Here is a 23773-nt window from a genome sequence, read left to right on the forward strand (position 1 = left end):
AATCATTATGCCAGTCTCCCACCTACTTTACAAAAACACTTGAGCAAATTAACAAAGAGCTTAAGGGAACCAGTAGGAAACTCAAAGCTGGAGTACGAACTTAAAATAGCCACAAAAAAACAAACATAACTACAAATCCTTCTTTAGCTATGTGAAGGAGTTAAAAACTATCACCCAAAAATGTTTGGAGCTAGTCCACAATAATATTACCTTCTCTGACCCAAAAGAAATAGCTAATATCCTACGCTAACAAATTTAATGAATATTTTACTCTAGACTAGTGGGCTTGGGGGTTGGTGTAATAGTTAAGGTGCTGACCTCGCAGGCACAAAGTACAGGGTTTGATTTTCTCCTTTAGAAGGGAAATTGGCTATGCTTAAAATAGCCTACAAGGGCAGCTAGTTTAGTACTTTCCTATGAACCCATGGTTTTAGCTGTTGCACAGGTTCTATAATCCCATCCACCCCTTTTAATTACTGTGGAACTAATTCTCACAGCTGTCTCAAAAACTAAGAATACTTCATCCATGGCCCTGATAACATACTAGGTTACCTTATTATCAGTCCCAGTTACGAACACTCTGAACCTGTATCTAACATCTTTGATCTAAGCATTCCCACTGGTTACATTACTAAAGCCTGGAAAACAGCCATTGTAATGCCAATTCACAAAGGTGGCCTGAACACAGATCCTGGTGTTATGGAGTACATTATCTCAGGCCTAATTAGTCTGGACACCGAACCCCTCTTATCCCTGGACCCTCATAAGTTTGGCTTTGTCAAAGGAAGGTACTCCCTCTTTATCCTCGTTAATTTCTTTGAAAAAGTAACCAAATCAGTGGATAGTGGTTATGCAGTGCATACAGCATATCTAGACCTGACCAAGGCCTTTGACACTATTCTCCATGCAGGCATTAGTGATAAACTTATAAATCTGCTTATAAATCCTCATATTGTGCAGTTGATAGCTAACTGGTTGTCTGACAGAAAGCTTGCGGTTTGAGTCACAGGTGTCACTTCTGAAAGCAAAAATGTTACCAGTGGTGCACCACAGTGCTGAGTTTTGGGCCCTCTCTTATCTGGCATTTATTTCTAAGACCATCAGGTTAGCACTCAAGGCCTACGGTTAATTAACTTTGCAAATGTGAGTAAATTGGATGTTTGTTATTTGATCTTCAGCTGACTCAGAATTGCTGCAGCATGGTTTAGACCATGTTAACAATTGGTGCAAGGACAACGGACTCAAAGTAAATGCAAAAAAATACAGCATAGTTTATTCTGATAAACAAAACAGGTTCACTTAACATGTAGGTGATGCATCCTCAAATCAGCCACTGTTGTAAGGGATTAAGGCACTCTTGTTGATAATTCCTTATCATTTCACCAGCATGTCTCCATAATAGTTTGGAAAGCCTTTTATCTGGCTTATCTAAATTCCAAAGTCATCTTCTCTAGATCCACAGAAGTTTTAATTCCCCTTTACTCATATCTAATCAGACCCATTAGTGAAAATAATGCACCTTTGACATGTATTTGTCTAAACATATCACCCTTACAGCAGGTCAGATCTTGGCAGAAGTGAGTGTCTTCAATACTACTGTTCTCCTAAGCTGAGGATTCCTAAATCCTATATGCTAAGGTTCTTCTTGAAGTCAAACACTGCAGAAATCATTCAGTTTTCCACTAGAGGAAACTTGAAACTGATGTTGTTTTTTTTCCTCCAAGGTAAGGAATATAGATGTGACTGAAATCACTGTAATTCTTCTACTCATCAGATGAACTTTGCTGACTAAAAGATCATGTTCTCCCTTCATGTAGAAAGGTATTGGATGCCACATCGTCTTTTCAGCTTGCAGGTGGTTGTGATGTTTCTTAGACTGATGCAAGTTGAAGTCTTCAGTTATTTCACTGTCAAAGTGCATGCCTTTATCATGTCATATCTGCCCATCATGATTTAGATCACGCAAAGTGTTGCTCAGTAGTGGCTGAATAAGCATTTCCTGAAAGAGGTTCTCCAGCTGTATTCAACTTTGGAAAGCTCTTCTCTTGTTTGGTACCTTAACTGTATGACTGATAGGCTGATCCAATCCACATTTAACCCTATGGATTGAGGTGTTCTGATATTTGCATCTTGAAAGGCGCGTTTATAAAAGCCATCATCTCTATTCAGTGGACTGCAGAGCATCAGGCTTTTATTTTTGTTGCATCATATCTGGTCTTTCACAATAATCATGTGCCCTCTGCATGGATCGTAGATTTCCTCTCAAAAGTGGTGACATAACTATTTTTAAACCAGTCCATGTAGCTTCCTGTTTCCTCTTTTGGGGGTGGGAGGCAAAAGCCATGGTAGATAGAACCCTCCGTACTTTTGACATGCACTACCTGATCAGGTTTTGCAGGAAGGTGAATGTTTTTAGGAACACAGAACAGCTGTTTGCCTTCCTTGATAGTGAGCATGGCCTTCCTTAGCCAAGTGTTTATTTCACATTTAATTCTTTGCTTTTTTTTTTTTGCTTCAGTCAAATGGTGTCCAGATGGATTACTAACTACACTATCTTTATAATAGGCAACAAACTGAACTGACTTCTTCCACTTGGCAACAAACTACTCATTTCAAAATGTGCTGCTAAAATCTACTGCACTGAGAAAGTGCCCCTGTTATTTCCTTCGGGAATGTCTTCACTGTGGATACCTGTGCCATGGCCACTTGGTCAACAATGTTCTCATTCACCAGGTAATAACCTAAAAGTTTCAAAATGTATAAAACAACCAAATAAATAAAAAGTTGACCAGAGTGTAATGTCAGCAGGACACAGTTTAATAAAGAAAGATTAGCTCTTTCATTCATAGTTATAAATGGATCTTCATCAGATACTAAAATAAATCGTAACATTTAATAATGGCAATTATCCAATCACAGATTATCAAAAATGAATAAACATTCCCTCAGTCCACATTTACCTAAAAAAAAATTAAACTACAAAAAATAATAGTGATAACTCAAAAATAAAATCAACCAAATACAGAAAAAGGAAACATAAAAATTCTTACAATTAGAAACAAATTTTAAACTTGTTAAAAATCCAAAACCTGTTTTAAATATTTATAATTTATCAGCCCTTAAAGATAAAGCCCTATTTATAGAAACCTTGTCGTTATTACTGGGTGATTGAACTCCATTAAGTAAAAGTTGCCAGTGCAGTTCCCTATACTCCAAAGTAGAAGACTAATTCCCTCCTCCATCATTCATTGCCACCTTCTTGAAAATATAAAATATTAACATTTTATAATTATAACATAGCTGAACATATATTTCTGTGTGTTTAAACACATTGTGAAAATATTCATAGAAGAAAGGAAAAGTTATTATGGGGCAAAATGGATTACAAAAACAAAAAATGGCCAGCACCAAATGGTGAAACAAAAATATATTTATTGTGACAGCTCCAAAATGGTAGTGTATATATACACCATCAAACTAAAATCAGACCGGTTTCGGCATCAAAATGTCTTCATCATTGAAATTAACAAATGTATATATACACTGCCATTTTGGAGCTGTAACAATAAATATATTTTTGTTTCACCGCATAGTTTAAGTTTATTATTATTGATCATGTACTGGGAAATAGGTTGACTAAAGTGGGTTGGCATTCCATTCTAAACAATAAGGAAAGAAGTTGGATCATTAGGCTTGGGGGATTGTTCAAACCTGGCCTTAATGAGCAATTATGAATAGCCAATAGGAAGTGGCATTATGTATTGATTATATAGTTAATACTTCTGAGTATTCATTTGTTAATTTCACTGATGAAGGCATTTTGATGCAGAAACCGGTCTGATTCTAGTCTGGTTGTGTATATATACACTACGATTTTGGATGTCACAAATATATTTTTGTTTCACCATTTGGTGCTGGCCATATTTTGTTTTTGAGTTACGTTGTTTGGCCGTTGCCTCTGCTGTACTTGTGGTTTCTGGCTTGTAGATTACAAAATGGATTACAACAAGCAGATTTATTCATTTCCAGACCACAAGGGTCCACAGTCTAAGGTTGAAGAAAGAACATCTGATGGTAATGTCTCTTTGGAGGAAGGTCAAATATCTTACCATCAGGATTTTCATTTGAGAACACAGAAGTGGAGGAGATGGCTGAGGCTCCAGGAAAATTCAACTGTTTTTTTCATCTCAGGTAACCACTCAGCCAACCGAGCACCAACCACAAGTATTCTCACCAGTAACAACGAGGGAGAGGTTTACTTATCAACTGTTCAGATTTATGGAGAATGTCCAGATTTTTGCCTCATATTTTTATTCTACTCCTCATAAAAGTTGTGGTTTTCTGACAAATCATGGGGATGATTTGAGAACTGAAGTCACTAAATAATTACATACATTTTAGTTTCACACTTCAAATCCTTCAGTAAATGCATGCTAACACAAACACTGTTACTCTAGCAACTTTCTAAGTTTATAAGAACATTAGTTAAAATCTGTTCCTAGTTTTGGGCCTTTGTCCCCCCATTTTGTAAGGCTTTGTTGAGATTTCTCGTACTAAGAGGTTGAGAGGTATGGGGAGAGGCAAGGGATGGGTCAAGCTCATTGTTAAAATCATTACAGCAACTATGTTCTATTTTGACATAATTACTTTAGCAATTTGTTTATCACCAGTTGCTATAGTAGTATATTTTAACTTTTAATAGGTGTATTAACTCATGGTTGATTTTTTTAAGGTAAAGGTGGACTGTGGGAATGTTGATTAGTTTTTGATGATCTGTGATTGGATAATTGCCATTATTTAAATGCTATGATTTGTTTTGTTTTAGTATCTGATGAAGTCCCATTGTAACTAGGAACAGAAGTGCTTATCTGTTTTAAAATATGTCCTGCTCACATTACACACTTAGGTCAACATTTAGCTTGTTCACATTCACCAAGTGTTATTGTTTGTATAGTGATTTCAGGAAATCCCCCCCCCCCCGCACAGTGGTGTTTATGATTTAGCTTTCATAGCACTTGCCTTTGCCTTTTCTTTGGCTGCAGACTTCAGGGAGGTTTAGTTTTCACTGCTTAGGATTATTTTCAAGCTACCCAATGCTGAAGGTCCCCAAAATTAACCACTGGTTGATCTGCAAAGGAGCCTTCTTTTCTGGGGACATATTCCTGTCCCACTGCCGTCCAATCTTCAGAGTTCCACCATTTGATAGAGTATCCTGTCAATTGGGGAAGCATCTATTTTTATATTTTTGTGTATCATCATGTTTGAGGTTGGAGGGCAAACTGAGTAACACAGGAGCTAGGCACACCCCTGTAGCCTGTCATGTGACTCTGCTACTGCATGCTAGAGAGTCACATGCCCCCTGTAGCCTGGCATGTGACTCTCTGGCATGCAGTAGCAGGAGTTTCATGCACCCCATTTGCAAGGATGCAAGAAAAGCCACAGCGTCCTGATAATAAAAGAGGAAGTCAAAACAGCCCCTGGTGAGTGGTCATGATTAGATCAACTAATAAATAAAGACAAGCAGTCTGTCTTGGTAACTTAATGCAATATGAATCAGTGAAGACCTCCTCTTTCTGATAGGGATGGGAAAACTATTGATAGGTATGGGAATAACGTGTATACTTATGGAAATTTGTTTTTCAGAATTTTGAATCGTCAGGCTCATGTGTTAAAGTTTGTTGGACAAAATGTGAAAGTTTGAAGAATGTTCATTGCACTTTCTTCTTGTGAGGCAAAATCTACTTTAAATAACTTTTTTTCTTTTACACAGGTCACTACTAATTGTTTACAGAGTGTGTATGACTCTGTTGATACTTCTTTCAGGGCTATGGCCTCTGGCATTGTTTTGAGGAGGTTTGCCTAGCTGCATTCTCAGAACCTTCCAGATGATGTCAAAAATGAGATTTTAAATTCTCCCTTGAATAGAGACTTAGGTTTTGGCCCCTCTACTGCAAAGATGATCAGAAAGTGTGATGAAATAAGTAAACTGATCCAAGGAATCTGTTTCAGTCCTTGCAACACTAGACTTAAAAGATGCTTATCATCACATCCCTGTTCATCCAAACTTCAGATGTTTCTTAAGGTTTTGTGTTTTCTTTTACACATTGTCAATTATCTGCCTTATCCATTGGACTGTCCACTGCACCAGGAGTGTTTACAAAAGTGCCTAGCTTCATTTGTAACATATTGCATGCTACAGAGTATCCACTTTTTTCTGTATTTTGAAGACTTGCTTATCTTTGCAAAGTCTTTTTCAAAAGTGTCAGGAATCTCTCTCTGTTTCTATCTCTCTTGGGTGAATGAGCTCTTACCTAAGCTGAAATTCCAAGAGAACATTCAAAAGTCTTTATTGACTCCTTCACACAGGATTGTATTCCTGGAATGTTAACTAGACACCTTAGTTCAAGGGGTTCTTCCACAAGAAAAAAAAATCAATAGATCTTTATCTAGATTTATTTCTAAGGTTTTCTACTTAGACTTTAGTCACAGCTAGGGAACTCCTAAGGATTGTGGGTCTCATGGCATCAGTGATTATCATGATACCCTTGGCAAGGCTCCACATTAGAAAGATACAGTGATATCTGAAATCTCTTTAGTTACACGATCAACACCCTTTATTTTTTAAATTTCAGTGCTGTGGTTTGCCAGAAGAGAAATCATTTGGTCGAGTCATAGATCTCGGGTCTATATCATATATTCGAAATTCCAAAATATCGAACACCATATGTTCGAACTTGGAATTTCGAATATTGATAACATCGAAGCTCAGAATAGCGATTTTTTTTCCCAAGGAAAAAATTTGCTGTTCCGAGAAACATGCACACAACACAAGCACACCAAAATAAATAAACCACACACATATGGTTAACAAAACCCAACCCCACACTAAACCATACATACATTACTAACTATCCACTTACCTTAACCCGCACCCTAACCCTAAGGTCCATAACTATCACATACATACTCTACGAAACTATACACAAACAAAGCAATTAATACACACACATACAGTTAACAAAACCTTATCATACACTACACCAGACATACATTACTAACTATCCACTTACCTTAATCCGCACCCTAATCCTAAGGTCCGCAATTCTCGCACCACAGTGGAGGAAAAGGCGAAGCCATGGAATGGCCCACCAAAATCTTGCCCTAGGTAAGATTTCAATGTTCCAGGGCTTCACTGTTTTCATCATTCGATGTTGTGGGTTCAATGTTTTAACGTTCGATGTTTAACTGCAGGCTGCTGCAGCATCATTCTGGTAATGAGGACCCAGAAAATCCCTTGCAATGCATGCTGCCTTCGTTGCTCAACATGTCATTTTCCAAAGAGCATCTTGATCCTCTCCACACTTCTTCATAAATTTCAGGATGTGTTCTCCTGCTGCAAATGATAAGTTGTGTTTAGCAAGGAGAGACAAAACCAACCTCTGCCGCAACCACCTTTGTACTCGCTAAACACTGAGGTCCAAAGAAATCCACCATAGATCTTCCAGCTTCATGCTTGCAATTCTGCCTATGTTTCTAACAGTTGGCATGTCGTTGCAGATCATGTCAGCCCCGTGATGGATTGTGAAATCCATGTTACAAGTCTTGCAGAAGGCATATTTCACTCCACACCTACTCATAGAAAGCTAGTCAAAGGCACTTGCCCAACTTGGCTGAAAAATTGTGTATCCTCTCTTCTTTGGGGTGCGATCTGTATCTACATCCCTGTCCTCATTGTAATCTGGGCAGTATGTACCTAGCAGGTTTGTAAAATAGTGGTGTTAAACAGTGACAAACAAATGGGGCTGTAGTGCAGAAAGGAAAATTAGAAAATCTCCTCAAAAGCAAAGATATGTTACAAGTCTTGCAGAAGGCATATTTCACTCCACACCTACTCATAGAAAGCTAGTCAAAGGCACTTGCCCAACTTGGCTGAAAAATTGTGTATCCTCTCTTCTTTGGGGTGCGATCTGTATCTACATCCCTGTCCTCATTGTAATCTGGGCAATATGTACCTAGCAGGTTTGTAAAATAGTGGTGTTAAACAGTGACAAACAAATGGGGCTGTAGTGCAGAAAGGAAAATTAGAAAATCTCCTCAAAAGCAAAGATATGAGACAATAGGGCCATAACCTACCAATATCTCTGGATCTTTCCTGACTTTGCTCCATCTTCTCTTGCTCATCTCTGCTCCTTTTGTTTACTATAAAGGCCTGCATGATCAGATTTTTCACTTCCTTGCTTCAACTACGACACTTTCAATCCTCTGGTGCTCACTTGCCCACCTAACCAGTTTTGCAGAAGGGGAAGAGTGACTATCATGACATTCAGTACTCAAAACATCCTTGATTATATCTCAAAATCCATGCCAAGGATAAACACATCCAGCTTAACAAATGCACATGCAACACACACATCATTACAATACTACTTGCATTTTACATTCACCACTTTAACTGTGCTCTGCCCCTGCCCTACAGCGAGGTCTGGGCCTGGCAAAGGTGCCTAAAAAGGGTACTTAAAACCAGGGCCCTCTGGCCTTTTACACAAATGCGCCATTTAAGACATCATGCCTTGTAACAGTTACGAACAAAGAATGTAAGATGTCACATCTTTAACCATGAAAAATACAACACACTAAGCAGAAGCATACAAACATATCCCAGCATTTGTAAATCCTAATACCCTACCTTAAAATCCAAATAGCACACTGATGGCAAAAAATCTTTTCCAAAGGATACAAAGGGCTGTAGTCATACTGGCATGAATGTGCTTAGTTTCCAGTTGTGGAAACACTATTAGAAAAATGCCACTGAGTAAAGATAAACCACAGCAGAATGAGGAACAAACCAGACCTGACACAGTATTTCTATAAACCTGAGGCAGTGACAACAGAATGTGAATTAAAACATTTTCTAAAGTTTACAACTTTGTAGTCAAGTGACATGCATGACATTTTAGACACCAGCACACCTCAACGAATCTGGGACATACCTAGAAATAATTAGGTGCAAGCAGAGACAAATTACTGAAAACTGAAACAAGAATAGAGAAGGTGTACTAATAAATGCTTTGAAACAAGGGTATAATTTTAATTCCTGTTTAATGCCCAACTCAACAAATCCCAAAATAATCAGGGATAGATGCTTAAATACATGCAGCTATTTTAAGCATGAGCATTAATGCTATTCTAGCCTGTCAATATACCACTGAACAGCCTAGCTCAAATTCCCAGTTCCTACCTTGTCATACCACCTCTTTCGTAAAAAGAAAACTTTATAATGGACAAATTACTGTCAACACATCATGATTAAGTAAGTTAGAAATCTTTGCAGACCTTAAAATTACAAAAATGGCCATTTTCCAACATGTTGTCAACCAGCAATGCAATACGGTCGCTTACATGTTTTCCTTGAGCAGTTCAGCGGCTTGCCATTATGAAAACACTGTAAAGTTGCACTCTAAAGTTATACCAGAAAACAAAACCGGATACTTAAAGCACCTTATTACTATAAATAACTCACTTTTGACATCCATCTCGACATACCTTTCAACCTGTTAGTGCAAGAAATCTGGACAAAGCCCAACGAAATAGGGGGACAAGCAGCACAAAAATACAGACACTAAATATTGCCCTTATAAACTTAGAAAGTTGCTAGAGTAATAGGATATGTGTTGGCATACAGTCCCCCCCCCAAAAAAAAAGGCAGTTACTTTCAGACGTACTAGGGGACAAGCAGCACAAACAGAGACACTTTAAAGATTTGTGTTACAAACTTAGAAATATTGCCCTTATAAACTTAGAACGTTGCCAGAACAGGATGTGTGTTGGCATACAGTTTCTCCAAAAATAAAAAAAGGCAATTACTCATAAACTTATATTCCTCTTATAAACTTATAAAGTTGCTAGAATAACAGGATCTCTGTTGGCATACAGTCCCCCCCCCCCAAAAAAAAGACAATTACTTTCAGAGATGTACTAGGGGGACAAGCAGCACAAACAGAGACACTTTAAATATTACTGTTATAAACTTAGAAAGTTAATAGAATAACAGGATCTGTGTTGGCATACTATTTCTCCAAAAAAAATACTTTCAGAGACGTACTATGGGGGACAAACAACAGAAAAATAGAGACACTTTAAGTATTACTCCTATAAGCTTATATTGCTCTTATAAACTTAGAAAGTTGCTAGAATAACAGGATCTGTGTTGGCATACAGTCCCCCCCCAAAAAAGGCAATTATTTTCAGAGACGTACTATGGGGAGAAGTTGCATAAACAGAGACACTTTAAATATTGCTGTTATAAACTTGGAAAATTGCTAGAATAACAGAATCTGTGTTGGCACACAATTGCTCAATTACTTTCAGACTTCAGAGACATACTAGGGGGACAAGCAGTACAAAAATAGAGAAACTTTAAATAGTCCTGTTATTCTTGCAAATTTTTAAGTTTATAACAGCATCTGTGTTGGCATACAATTGCTCAATTTTTGTCAGACTTCAGAGACATACTAGGGACAAGCATCACAAAAATACAGACACTAAATATTTCTCTTATAAACTTAGAAAGTTGCTAGAATAACAGGATATGTGCTAGCATACCAATTCTCAAGGGAAATACTGGCAGCTAAAACACTCTGCCTAGGTACACAGCACCAGCTCAATACAATGCAATTAGCCAAAGACTCCAGCACAAATAATCCACCACGATGCAAACTATGATGATCCTGGTTGTCCAGCAGCAGGCAGTAGCAAAATAAAGCCTCAGCCTTCTGATTACTTCTGAGTTCCGACACAGCACACTGACTCATCTCCTGACAGGCTAGCTTCCAAGTCCCGACTCCCAATGTCTTCAATCTGCAGCTGCTCTTTCCTTCTTCCAGGTCTTCTTTCCAAGTTGTTGTTGACCTAAAAAGCAAAATCCCTGATTCCTGGAAGCCTTTTTCAAGCCATTATTTTGGTGGGAAAAGGCTTCCCAGAACGTGATTGGCTTCTACTGGGGAGATCTCATTGGCTTCCATCCTCTTGAGACTCTTTACTTGATTGGCTCGTAGACCTCGTTTGTGATTGGCTGTAAATGCAATCTATGAGCCAATTAAAAACTGTGGAGCACAGCCAACACTGTGTAATATGGAAGGGCAGCAGAGCTATGCATTGGTTTGTATACTGCAGTGCTGCTCGGGCAGTAATTGCAGTACACAAACTAATCAGAATCCTTGTAGAGGAGCCACAGCTATTCAATGCGGAACAGTGGCTTCGCTTGTCGTTAAATGTGGAGCGTTCCGCTTAATCTGGAGCACTTGGATGCTCATGGTTGAGGCAACAGATATCCTTAAATCCAGGGGCCCCCTTCTCCCCAAACCTCTCAACCTGGAATCATCACAAATCTGGTCAAAACCCCATGAAAAGTAGGTAAAATTGGCCAAAAATCTGGATACTGATTAACATAAAATCTGTATACATAATTAAGTAACCACACCCACTCCAGTGGAATTGTGGGATATCAACATTCAAAAAGCAAATCGAAGAACAGACAATATATTAAACAGCACAAATATAACCAGAATAATAGTGTTTCCTTTTTATTAACATTTAAACTTGTATCAAACTTTGAACTTGAATAAAACTGAAATGCAATTTTCTTTTATAAAAATAAAATTAACTACTATACTAATATTAAATAACACTGCTAAATGTAACAAAATTACAAAATATTAACTAATTATCCAGCATCCATCTGCCTGTCCAGCACTAAAAAAATTTTACACAATTAGGTTCCCAGTCGTTTCTTCTGTGCAGAGTCTGCATGTCCTCCATGTAGTCACGTGGGTTTCCCCCAGGTGCTCCAGTTTCCTTCCACTTCCCAAAGACATGCGGTAGGTGGATTGGACACTCTAAATTAGCCCTAGACATGTGTGCATGCGTGCGTGTGTGTGCCTTCTGTGGAAGGTTAGGCGCCTGGCTGGCAACTTGACACCTTAAAACTCCATTGCCAGTCATAAGCGGACACGTGATCCGCTGTGGTGACCCCTAACTGGGAAAAGCCGAAAGAAGAAGACCACCATTGAAAACACTGCAAGTGCAAAGCTTGATTTATGTATGTTCTCATACATGTGCTGGTGTTCTGCCAAAAAACTATGTTCTTGCCTTTCTTGTGCACAGGCCAGTAGTAACATAGCCAGATGATGTAAGTCTTAAAACGGCCGGTAGAGCAGCCTCTCTTTTTTCTGAGCTGCACACGGGTTGTTTATGTACTATTCTGCGCTATGAAGTAGAGCAGACAGTTATGACCTGTACTCTTTATCTGCCCCATGGATTCCCACACACACACACACACACACACACACACACACACACACACACACACGCAAATACTATATATATCTATTTATATCTATCAATATATATATTTATATATATATATATATATATATATATATATATATATATATATATATATATATGTGTGTGTGTGTGTGTATGGGGTGCCTAAAAATTATGTTAAACAGTATAAGATTGACAGTCAAAGTGTAGATAGGAAAATATCTAAACTGCAGCTTATCTAAACACAAAATATTGACAAAATCTAACCACATTCAAAACCAGTGTTTCTTTGGGAGGGGGGAACAAGCCCCCCCTGCACCCTCCCCAATTAATTATATATTCCAACTCTAAGGTCACACAACAGTAATTAAAAGGCATAATCCCTTCCCTAGTATAACTTCCATTTTGTTACTTTGTGGATTCTATTCCCCCACCAGGTAGTTGGATTAAGTTTTGCATCATAATAAGTGTGCCATCCTACAGTTCAGATATTAAACTGAAGTCCCATCTGCCTGAGCTGGTGGTAGCTCAGGTGGATATAAAAGATTCCATGGCACTTATCAAAGAGATTAGGCAAATTTCCCTGGTGTCCTGGCCAAATTTTCCGTGATCAGTATGAATACCACTTTGGGTTTCCCCTGAAAAGTGGTCATTAGCCTAGTGGGACTAACCTGGTCTACAAGGTTTAAAATAAATAAATAAATAAAATAAGTACATGTTGATACATATGTGATGTTAATAGTAACAGTGCCTGTGGTTTGTGAGAGTATTGCTACCCGATATATGTGACCCCTGTCTGTATGCCCTAGGGGTAATAGAATTTCAGAAGAATAGATCCAATGGCTAAAGCTGCAGTTAAACTGCTATATCCCTGTAGGGAACTCCGCTACCCATGCTGTGCACCCTGCCTTGTGCATACCACAGCTGGACATGATGCTGTAGCTCTGTAGTGCTCAGTCTGCCACTGAAATGAATGTCATCCTTGCACACTTCTTTGTTGGCACACTGAGATTGATCAGACAGCAGTGCACTGCATTACTCCTGTGAATTGCACTCCTGTCTTTATTGGGGACTGGCTAACTTCCAAATCGCTTCTTCTGCAGAGTAGGTAGGCTTGTTCTGCATCTTACTCCCATAGTGTACTTGCTGTGGTAAGAAATGGTACCCATCCGCTGTTAGAAACAAAATATTGCGTGCCGGGTTAAACTTTCTACACCGGTACTAAATGCATCGATATGTATCTAGCATCTCAGTATTGTATACTGTGATGTGTTGTTCTGTTTATAATACTAAAGTAATGGAGTTAATTAGTATAAACTAACTGCACAGCTGCTGCTATCATATGTGATACAAGGCAAGAGTAAAAGCATTTGAGAAAATAAGATGAAAAACCTTCAGGTGTATATACAAGAAGGCTAACAGATTTCTAGCCTTTTTTTCTACTTAAGATCAAATAAAGAAAACTTGTTGGAACAGTGGCGCATTTGGGCTTAGATGGCACATAATTAAGTGTGTTAAAATGGTGCTAAAAAGAGTGGAACAGACTAAATAAAAAATACATAATGTTTAGATGTGGTAAGTAAACAAAACCAGCCAACCATTGTTTTTCACTGCTTCCCAACTTTGTAATTACTCAGCGTTCCACCTCCTATAGAGCTGTTTTGCTATACCTGTGTCTCCAGTCCTTCAGTTATGAGCTAATAATTAAAGAATCATCCACATTTGTGTGTGGGTAATGCAGGATTTACCCACGTTGGAGTAGTTTGATCATGAGGGTGAAGCCAGAGTGATTAAACAAAGCTGTGGGAAAATTCTGCATTAGCCACATACAGCAGTGGATTATTGCTGTTATACATTGACATTTAGAAAAAAAATCTTACCTTTTCTCAATAATGTTATTGCATTAAGAGTAATTACTGCTCTTCTGATGGCTTCAGGTAATCTGGGGCACTCCATTAATATACTGCACATGCTCTGCAGGTATACTGGAACAGCTGTACAGAATGTTGTTGTCTCTGGGCTCACCACTAACCATTGAGGACTGAAGTTAAGTGAGTTGTCATGGAACTGATTGTACAGTTCCCGGCACAGAAAGCTATGAGTTTTTATATGTGTATATGTATACATAAATACTGCTGTAACCTGCTCTGTGGTGCACACTATTAGGTTAAGACTTTTTAGAAGCAGTTTGAATTCCCTTAACAGCGTACAGAAAGTCAGCTAATGTGTTTCTTTCTGTAGAGACAGAAGAATGCAAGTTTATCACCAAAAGATAAACTCCTTTGCTTCTTTTTCTACTGGAAGAAACACATTTGCATGCTTTCTGTATGCCACTAAGAGGAGAATTCAAGCTGCTTCTAAAAAAAATCTTTAACTAATAGTCTGCTACATAGAGCAGGTTACAAGGGTAGCATTATGGTGCCTTTTCCAATATAAAGACCAGCCGCATAGCAATAGGACTTCTTTGTATTGGAATATGCTCTATTTACAACTGGCATACTGGCTGGGCTGTCCAATCAGCTTACTAATATTTGAGTAGAAATAGGACTTTATTGTATAATTCTGATTTTATATAACTGTTAGCTGCTGTAGTTTCTGCTCTGTTAGCTACTGCATGCCTTGTTTTCTTATCATTAGTATTAGGTGCAGTTTTCACTTTCTTCTGCTGTTTGCAAATTTTTCCTGTTGTATTTTTTAATTACATACATTTCCCTTTAATGCTTCAAGGTTGTAATGTAGTATGCATTATGAATATGGTAACAGTAATGTACTTTTATGCTGCTGCCTTACAGCCTTCTGTAAATGATTTAAGATCTTGGCAAAAGCTGCTAATAGCAATGTGACAGTAATTGTTGAGTAAAGTTTCACTATTTAAACGGAATTATTTAGCTAATGTATTGCATCTGCATTTTATGACTTGTTTGGTTTTTCTGCAGTCCTTTATATAGCTCTATTTCACTAAATGTGAACACTGTCCTGAAAATACAGAGCATGAAATTCTTATCCGACAGCTGTGCAAATAACTGTTTTCTGTTTACTAAATTGGCTGTTAAATGAAAAGCAAATTTTCTTAATTTCTTGTTAGGCTCATTGCTTTGAAATGTTAATTATTGTACAGTAAAGGATCGCAGTTTGTGTGCAATAGAGGACTTTTGTGTGGGGAAATTAAAAAAAGTGCTCTTGTTCTGCATGATAATTGAGAGGTGTAATCCTGTAACTAACTGTAAAGTAAACATCTGCTGCATTTAAGTTGTTGCTGTTCTCCCTCTGCTAAAGCCTGTGCCACCCCTGCATGGATACTTAAGTAACTGGCTCAGAGCAGATGTGAGGAGCATACCTCTCCATTGCAGCCAGCTGTCAGAGCTACGCAACCCACAGCGGCACCTTACCTTCAGATGTAAGGTGGGAAGCTGGCTGCCATCAAAGCCCACAAAGGATAAGAGGCTACTGGCAGTGCCTTCTTCCCTCTAGGATACTGTGTCTTACGTCTCTTTTGCTTTTTTGACACCAGCAGTCTGCAGGTCAGATCTCACATGTAAAAGGATTGCAAAGAACTATCAACGTGCTATGAGCCCATTGCCCCATCTTTTTTTTATTTTAATGAAGGGCATCATTTTTTCTCAGTGATATTTTTCTTTGATGTTCTTAGTAAAATTCAGAAATGATTTTATGTGTTCTCTATTTTGATATGTACTATTTTAATCTAGTCTTATTACTAGAGCTTTTGCTTGACATACGCATTTAATTTCAGCATGCATGAGGTATTGTTTTTAGCCTGTATGTGCAGTGTACAAATCTCTGAATATGATGTTAGATGGTGACATACACATCACATTCTAATATTACATTAAATCAGAAGTGTTATTGCAAGCAGTATGCAAGCTGATATGGGCAACAATGAATGTACCTTTATGGTGATTTTGTTTTCTGTTCTAACAGAAATGAAAACAAGCCATTCTTTCTCTTTGTGTCATTCATCCAAGCACATACGGCACTTTTTGCCTCCCCTGATTTCAGAGGTAAAAGCATGCATGGATTGTATGGAGATGCTGTGGAAGAAGCAGACTGGAGTGTCGGTAAGCTGTTGTAAATGGATATTAATACCATTCGAAATTCATATTGACTGTTTTGTCTGTCAAGTATTTATTCACATAAATTCTTTTTAAAACTGAATAGATAATTTAGATTTTCTGCTTTGGAACAGCATGCCAGCTCTCTTCAATTCATGCTAAATTGTAATGGCTGACAGCTATGTGCTTAATTCACTGTGCTGATTTTTTTTTTATTTTGACCTGTACATTGCATATAACTGGGGTATGAGGAGCTGCAGTACTACGGAGTACAAAGAAACTTGGATTGGATTAAAAAGTGCTTGTGCAGAGTTCTGTAAAAAAATATCATTCCAATAAAATACTTTTGTTTACAAAATTATTACTTGTATACCCTCCCCATGTGACTCCTTTGTTGGCCATATTTCAGACCACGTTATTGCCACAGTAGTACTTCATCTGTTTCAGTGATGATTTTTGTCCCCTTCTGTTGATTCTCCTGAATACCCCTGTGCACTGAAACCATAACAGTTGCAGGCCTCGGCTTTTCTAAGAATTAGCTTTCATAGGTCCTCCTCCTTGTGTTTAGATTATATGGTAGGAGTTGGCTCCAACTGAGTCTGGGGCTGCATCAGAGTGATAGATCAGCAGCTACTATTTGGACAGCCAGTAAACCCTTTTTCTCTCTTTATAAGAGGTGTAGATAGCTGTTCTTGTGCCTGATGCCATCAAATGATCTGGTGTCTCCCTCAAAAAAAAAATCACGAGAAATCTCTCCTTTTAAACTGTAGCAAACTGGTTGTTAAAATAGCAGCTACTGCAGTTTATGCCACATACACAATATCGGCATGCATTTCTGAATGTCAGTAGTGCACTAAAGGCACGGAGCAGTTCAGTTCTGATGGCAGTTACAATACCAACCTTCATTTCTGAGTGCTAGTAATGCCCGGAGGAAGACTGATCAACACCTGCCAATTGTGTCCCCTAGCACTTTGTACGTGGGACATCTGTTCCCTTCACCACACCCTAGCTATGCCTTTGCTGTTATTATATTTTTGTGGGTATGGTAAAGTACACTGACCTTATGGATACATTTACATAGTTCACAGACACATTTGCCCCCCCTGCAGCTAGTGAGATTAATTTGTCTGTTGCAAGCCCAACTTTTATAAGGTTAACAGTCAGGCAATGCCACATGTTTCTTCTCTCTTTTTCAGGTTGACCAGTCTGTTTTTTGGCATTCTCATTTTGTCTTCAAAAGACTTGTGACTTTGGAAGTAGCTATTGTTGGGCTTCTTTGTTATTATTTTCATTAATTAATTATTCTTAGTAATTTTTGTTTACTTTGTTGGAAACTGTCAGTGATGGTCCAATGAACAGCTCCTCTGCTGAAGTTTCAGGGTCAGAAGGTATAGAATCATCCATACATTTTCTAGCCAGTGATAGTATCATAAAGGATATGCAGTGTAGTTAAAGAACATGATTTCTTTCACATTGCAATGGCAAAAATATTGGTTGGGATTCAAAGAGATGCAGTCACAAAAAAAACATATAAGTGTAGCTAACATGTAACTCCGGTACAGAAAGGGCACTGGGGTAGACTTAGCAATTGCAAAGTTATCTCCAGGGAAACAGTTGGCCCACAGCATAAAACACTGGCTGCCAGAATCAGCTTCAGGCAGTGGCCAGGGAAGGCTGTAAGGTCAACAGAGACTAGGCTGAAAATCTGGATGCTGACTGGAGAGAACATACAGCAGCTATATTTCCCTGTCTCCACAGATCTGTTTGCTAATGTAGTTCATCACCAATATGAACAACGGTGAACTCAGATGCACTCCCACTCTCACTGGGAACTCTTCAGTGAGTACAAATACTGTTCATATTTGTGTTATTGAGTCCTTGTATATTGCATTGATTCTGCCAATGTTTCCTGAACTTCAAACTATCACAGGACTGCTCAAATTATCTTTCTTGGGATTTTGCGTATGCTTTCTCCAAATGTAGGAATGCCCACTTGGACTGCCTCCTCTCTAGCTTCTTGCCAGCTATCTGTCTGACTGCAAATATTAGGTCCGTTGTGCGGCATCTGATCTGCTCATTTCCCATCTTACTTTCTACTGCTCTACATATTCATTTATGAGTCCTCCTCTCCTGCACATTCATGCAGTCTAACAGGAGTTTAATACCTCTGCACTGCCCACAGTTGTGAATGTCCCCTATTTTTTGTACACTGGCCATAGAATGCTTATTCTCCAGTCATCTAGTATACATCCTTCTGTATATACCGCTATGAGTATCCTCAGAATCCATTTCTTTCTTAATTCACTCAACATCTTAATCATAACTGCTGTGAACACATTTCAGCCTACTGCTTTCCCTGGCATCATTTTCCATTGTGCTGTTCTTTCTTCTTATAGAGTAAGATCTTATTCCTGTCTCATCACAGACTGTGTATGAGGCAGTACATCTTCTGTTACTTCATTCAGTAGCTTCTGGATGTTCATAGGTAGGTACTAGACTATTGGCCCTAGGGCCTATATATGCCTAGCCAAACGTTACCCTGGCTTTTGCCACCCAAGAAAATTATTTTCTTGTGCCCCTGTCAAGCAGAGACACAGAAGTGATCCCCGGGGTGAATTTCCTATCTCCCATCCAATCATCAAGATTTTTCTTGAAGAGTGCTAATGAGGAGCTTTGTCTGATATAGATAGGTAGTTTGTTCCAGAGTATGGGAAGTCTCTGGGACAGGAATCTATCCCTCCAGCATGTTTTGTTTATTGTGGTGATAAGGTTTAGGTCCCTAGAGCGTGTAGCTCAGAGGGATTGGGATTTCTTTAAGTGGAGCATGTCCAACAGCTCTGGGCTTGACATAGCTTTGTATGTTAGGCAGAGATCGCCTCTGAGTAGGCGATATGCGACAGAATAAAACTGGAGTTTTTTGAGACGGTCTGTGTAGGGCATCTGCTTGAGGCCGATAATCCTCTTTGTGAGGTATTTCTGCGGCCTTTCCAGTTGTTGTAGATGTCTTGTAAGGTATATACCAAAAGGTGCATTGTACTCTATAATGGGTCTAATGAGTGGTGAGTAGAGGGGAACAATGACCTCTTTTTTCCTGGATGAGAAACCTTTTGTGATGAGGTGTGCCACGTAGAAGGATTTCCTAACTACTGTGGCGATGTGATTATCAAAGGAGAGACTACTGTCCACCTGTGTCCCAAGGTCTCTTATCACACTTTCAGTGTTAAGTAGACTACTGCCTGTGTGGTAGTTTATGGGTACAGAGTTTTTACCAAAAGGGATGACAATGCACTTTTTAGCATTGAGCTTGAGGCCATGGCTTTGACACCAGGCATCTGTCTCAGTAAGGCCCTTTTGTAGGATGTTCACATCATTAGGAGTTTTGATTATGGCTCCTAGTTTGCAGTCATCTGCGAACTTTGTTAGCCAAAGACCGTCTGTGTTAGCCTGTACTTCAGAGAAGTAGATACCAAACAGGAGAGGAGCCAGGAATGAACCCTATGATACTCCACTTGTCAGTGGTCTGAAGTTGGATTTAGAGTCTGCTACTTTAGTTCTGTCAGTGAGCCAGTTGGCAACCCATCTTGTGACATAGGGATTTATATCTAGTTTAGTGAGTATATATAATTCTAGAGTGGGGGATGGTGTCGAAAGCCTTGGCTAGATCTAGATAGGCTGTGTGAACCACCTTACCCTCATCTACGGCTTTGGTGACCGCTTCAAAGAAGTCTATCAGGTTTAGGAGACATGATCTGCCTTTTACAAACCTGAACTGGGTAGGGTCCAGAGTTTGGAGATTACCAATGTCATTGTTTATAAGTTCCATGATGATACATTCCATAGCCTTGCAGACCAGGCTCGTCAGGCTAATGGGTCCGTGGTGGCTCCCCATTTGTGGAGTGGAATAACCGTTGCTGTGTGCCATTCAGTGGGCACAAAGCCTGAGTTGAGGCTATGATTGAACGTGGTACTTAGGTGGGGTGCCAGTTCGCTCTGTAGTTCATGTAGAATGCAGCCTGGGATGTAGTCAGGTCCCATGGATGCAGTGTTCTTGGCTTTGGAGAGTGTTTTTTTACCTGTGCAGCTGTGATAACAGGAACTTTGCATTCTTCCGGTATAGAGATGGGCCCTTTAGGGGGTGAGAGATGGGTAAAGTTAGCACTGAACCTATCTGCCAGGATATTGGCAATATCAGTTGGTTCTGTATATTTAGTGCCATTGTGCTGTAACTCAGAGCAGATCTGAGTGTTGCCATTGAGATTCTTGACATAGCTATAGAATGCTTTGTGGTTGTCTTTAGAATCAGTGGCAAACAAGTTATATTGATCTGTTTCAGATGTCCTTTGGATTGGTGAGTAGGTTGTTGCTGGCATCTCTTATGAATGGTGTGTGATGACTATCTTCTTTATCTTTGTCTCATTTGCTCCATCTCTTTCCTTAAGCTGGTAGAATGCTTTTGATGCCTTCTTCGTTGCTATTTTGACTGCTCTCTTTGTTAGCAAATCAGTATTCCTTCTTAGCCATATGCATCTTTTCTATCTCTCACTTCTTGTATGCCTTTTTTCTTTGGATAACTTCCTGGAAGTCTGCATTTCACCACCAGCTGTCCTTATGTACCCCACATCTATACTTGACTCAGTTGCATATGCATTTTGTAGTCTTCACACATACTGTTTGGAGATGCTGCTATTCATCTTCTTCAAGTCCACCTGTTTCCTCTTCCTGAAGTGCTAGAGACCTTAGTATTTCCTTTGATGCTTTGTGCTTTCACTTCAGATAACTTTCAGGTGTTCAACCTAGTCTCTATTGAACTTAGAGCCTTCTCTGGTCACTGTTCCTGTGAATTGCACTCTTGTCTTTATTGGGGACTGGCTAACTTCCAAATTGCTTCTTCTGCAGAGTAGGTAGGCTTGTTCTGCATCTTACTCCCATAGTGTACTTGCTGTGGTAAGAAATGGTACCCATCCGCTGTTAGAAACAAAATATTGCGTGACGGGTTAAACTTTCTACACCGGTACTAAATGCATCGATATGTATCTAGCATCTCAGTATTGCATACCTGTGATGTGTTGTTCTGTTTATAATACTAAAGTAATGGAGTTAATTAGTATAAACTAACTGCATAGCTGCTGCTATCATATGTGATACAAGGCAAGAGTAAAAGCATTTGAGAAAATAAGATGAAAAACCTTCAGGTGTATATACAAGAAGGCTAACAGATTTCTAGCCTTTTTTTTCTACTTAAGATCAAATAAAGTAAACTTGCTGGAACAGTGGCACATTTGGGCTTAGATGGCACATAATTAAGTGTGTTAAAATGGTGCTAAAAAGAGTGGAACAGACTAAATAAAAAATACATAATGTTTAGATGTGGTAAGTAAACAAAACCAGCCAACCATTGTTTTTCACTGCTTCCCAACTTTGTAATTACTCAGCGTTCCACCTCCTATAGAGCTGTTTTGCTATACCTGTGTCTCCAGTCCTTCAGTTATGAGCTAATAATTAAAGAATCATCCACAATTGTGTGTGGGTAATGCAGGATTTACCCACTGTTGGAGTAGTTTGATCATGAGGGTGAAGCCAGAGTGATTAAACAAAGCTGTGGGAAAATTCTGCATTAGCCGCACACAGCAGTGGATTATTGCTGTTATACATTGACATTATTTAGAAAAAAAATCTTACCTTTTCTAAATAATGTTATTGCATTAAGAGTAATTACTGCTCTTCTGATGGTTTCAGGTAATCTGGGGCACTCCATTAATATACTGCACATGCTCTGCAGGTATACTGGAACAGCTGTATAGGATGTTGTTGTCCCTGGGCTCACCACTAACCATTGAGGACTGAAGTTAAGTGAGTTGTCATGGAACTGATTGTACAGTTCCCGGCACAGAAAGCTATGAGTTTTTATATGTGTATATGTATACATAAATACTGCTGTAACCTGCTCTGTGGTGCACACTATTAGGTTAAGACTTTTTAGAAGCAGTTTGAATTCTCTTAACAGCGTACAGAAAGTCAGCTAATGTGTTTCTTCCTGTAGAGACAGAAGAATGCAAGTTTTTCATCAAAAGATAAACTCCTTTGCTTCTTTTTCTACTGGAAGAAACACATTAGCATGCTTTCTGTATGCCACTAAGAGGAGGATTCAAGCTGCTTCTAAAAGAATCTTTAACTAATAGTCTGCTACATAGAGCAGGTTACAAGGGTGACATGAGAAAATGATTTCTTCACCACTGTAGGCATGTGATGGTCAAAGGCCAGATTGCTGTGTGTGTATGTCCCCAAGTCCCTGACTACTGAGTTGACTCTTAGGGGTGTGTTGTTAGTAGCATAGTTACCGTGAGTAGATAACTTCCCAAAGGATAGTGTTATGCTTTTCTTATCATTTAGTTTTAGTCCACGGCTCTGACACCAGTTATTTCACTGTTTCAGCTTTCCTGGAAGGCATTAGTGTTAGTGGGGAATTCTACGGCTGCTCCTAATTTGTGGTCATCTCCACTTTGGTCAGCCAGCAGCCCTTGATGTTCTCATTGGCATCAGAGATGTAGATAACAAAAAGGAGCAGTCCCAGGACCAATCCCTGAGGGAATGTGCTTGTGATTGCCTTCTTTGAAGAGGTGGACTCCCCAATTCTAAGTTCCTGTGTCCTGTCTGTGAGCCAGCTGGTTATCCATCGGGTTACATAAAGATTTATATCTAAGCTCTTGAGTTTGTCATCAATGTCCGAGTAGTGTAATGTGTCAAATGCCTTCTCCAGTTCAATGTAGGCAGTGTTCACCACTTTCTCCTCTCGATTGCTTTGCTGACCTTCTCAAAGAAGTCCACCAGCATGAGTAGGCATGACCTGCCCTTAACGAAACCAAACTGGGTTGGGTGCAGTGTCTGGAGGTTTTTTGTCATTATTGATCGTTTCCATGATAATTGTTTCCAAGGCTTTGCATATGAGACTAGTGAGACTTATTGGTCTGTAGTTTCCAGGGTGTGTAGATGGCTCACCTTTGTACAGAGAGGTGATAGTTGCTGTTCTCTATTCATGAGGCAGGAAGCCTGTTTGGAGGGTATGGTTAAACAATGATTGATTCCAGAGGGCCTGAGAGACCATGTTTCATGCTATATAGAAGGCATCCTGGGATATGATGTGGGCCCATCAATGCAGTATTCTTGGCCTTAGAGAGAGCATTGAGGGACCTGTCCTCAAGTGATAGTAGGGAGAGTTATATTTGATGGTATTTCCTGAGGGGAGGCTGAGAGGGGGATAGAGGGGTAAAGTTAGAGCTGAATTTGTCTGCAAGTAGGTTTGCTATATCTTCTGGCTCAGTATGGGTAGCTCCATTAACAATGACCTCTGCACAACATTGTGTATTGCCTTGAGGTTGTGG

At 39.2% G+C, this 23773-nt stretch overlaps 1 protein-coding gene across 4 annotated transcripts in view; it reads left to right on the forward strand.

Moving 5' to 3' along the window:
- The window catches only part of STS (steroid sulfatase), a 1313520-nt gene that overhangs the window by 465369 nt on the left and 824378 nt on the right, over positions 1-23773 (forward strand). For all 4 annotated transcript variants that reach the window (XM_044072458.1, XM_044072455.1, XM_044072456.1 and 1 more), the window contains exon 6: positions 16264-16400. In XM_044072458.1, coding sequence (XP_043928393.1) covers positions 16264-16400 — 137 coding nt within the window. The remainder of the gene's footprint in view (positions 1-16263; positions 16401-23773) is intronic.

Source organism: Protopterus annectens, chromosome 5.part0 (assembly GCF_019279795.1).
Source record: "Protopterus annectens isolate FY-2018-M chromosome 5.part0, PAN1.0, whole genome shotgun sequence".
Taxonomy (NCBI): domain Eukaryota; kingdom Metazoa; phylum Chordata; order Ceratodontiformes; family Protopteridae; genus Protopterus; species Protopterus annectens.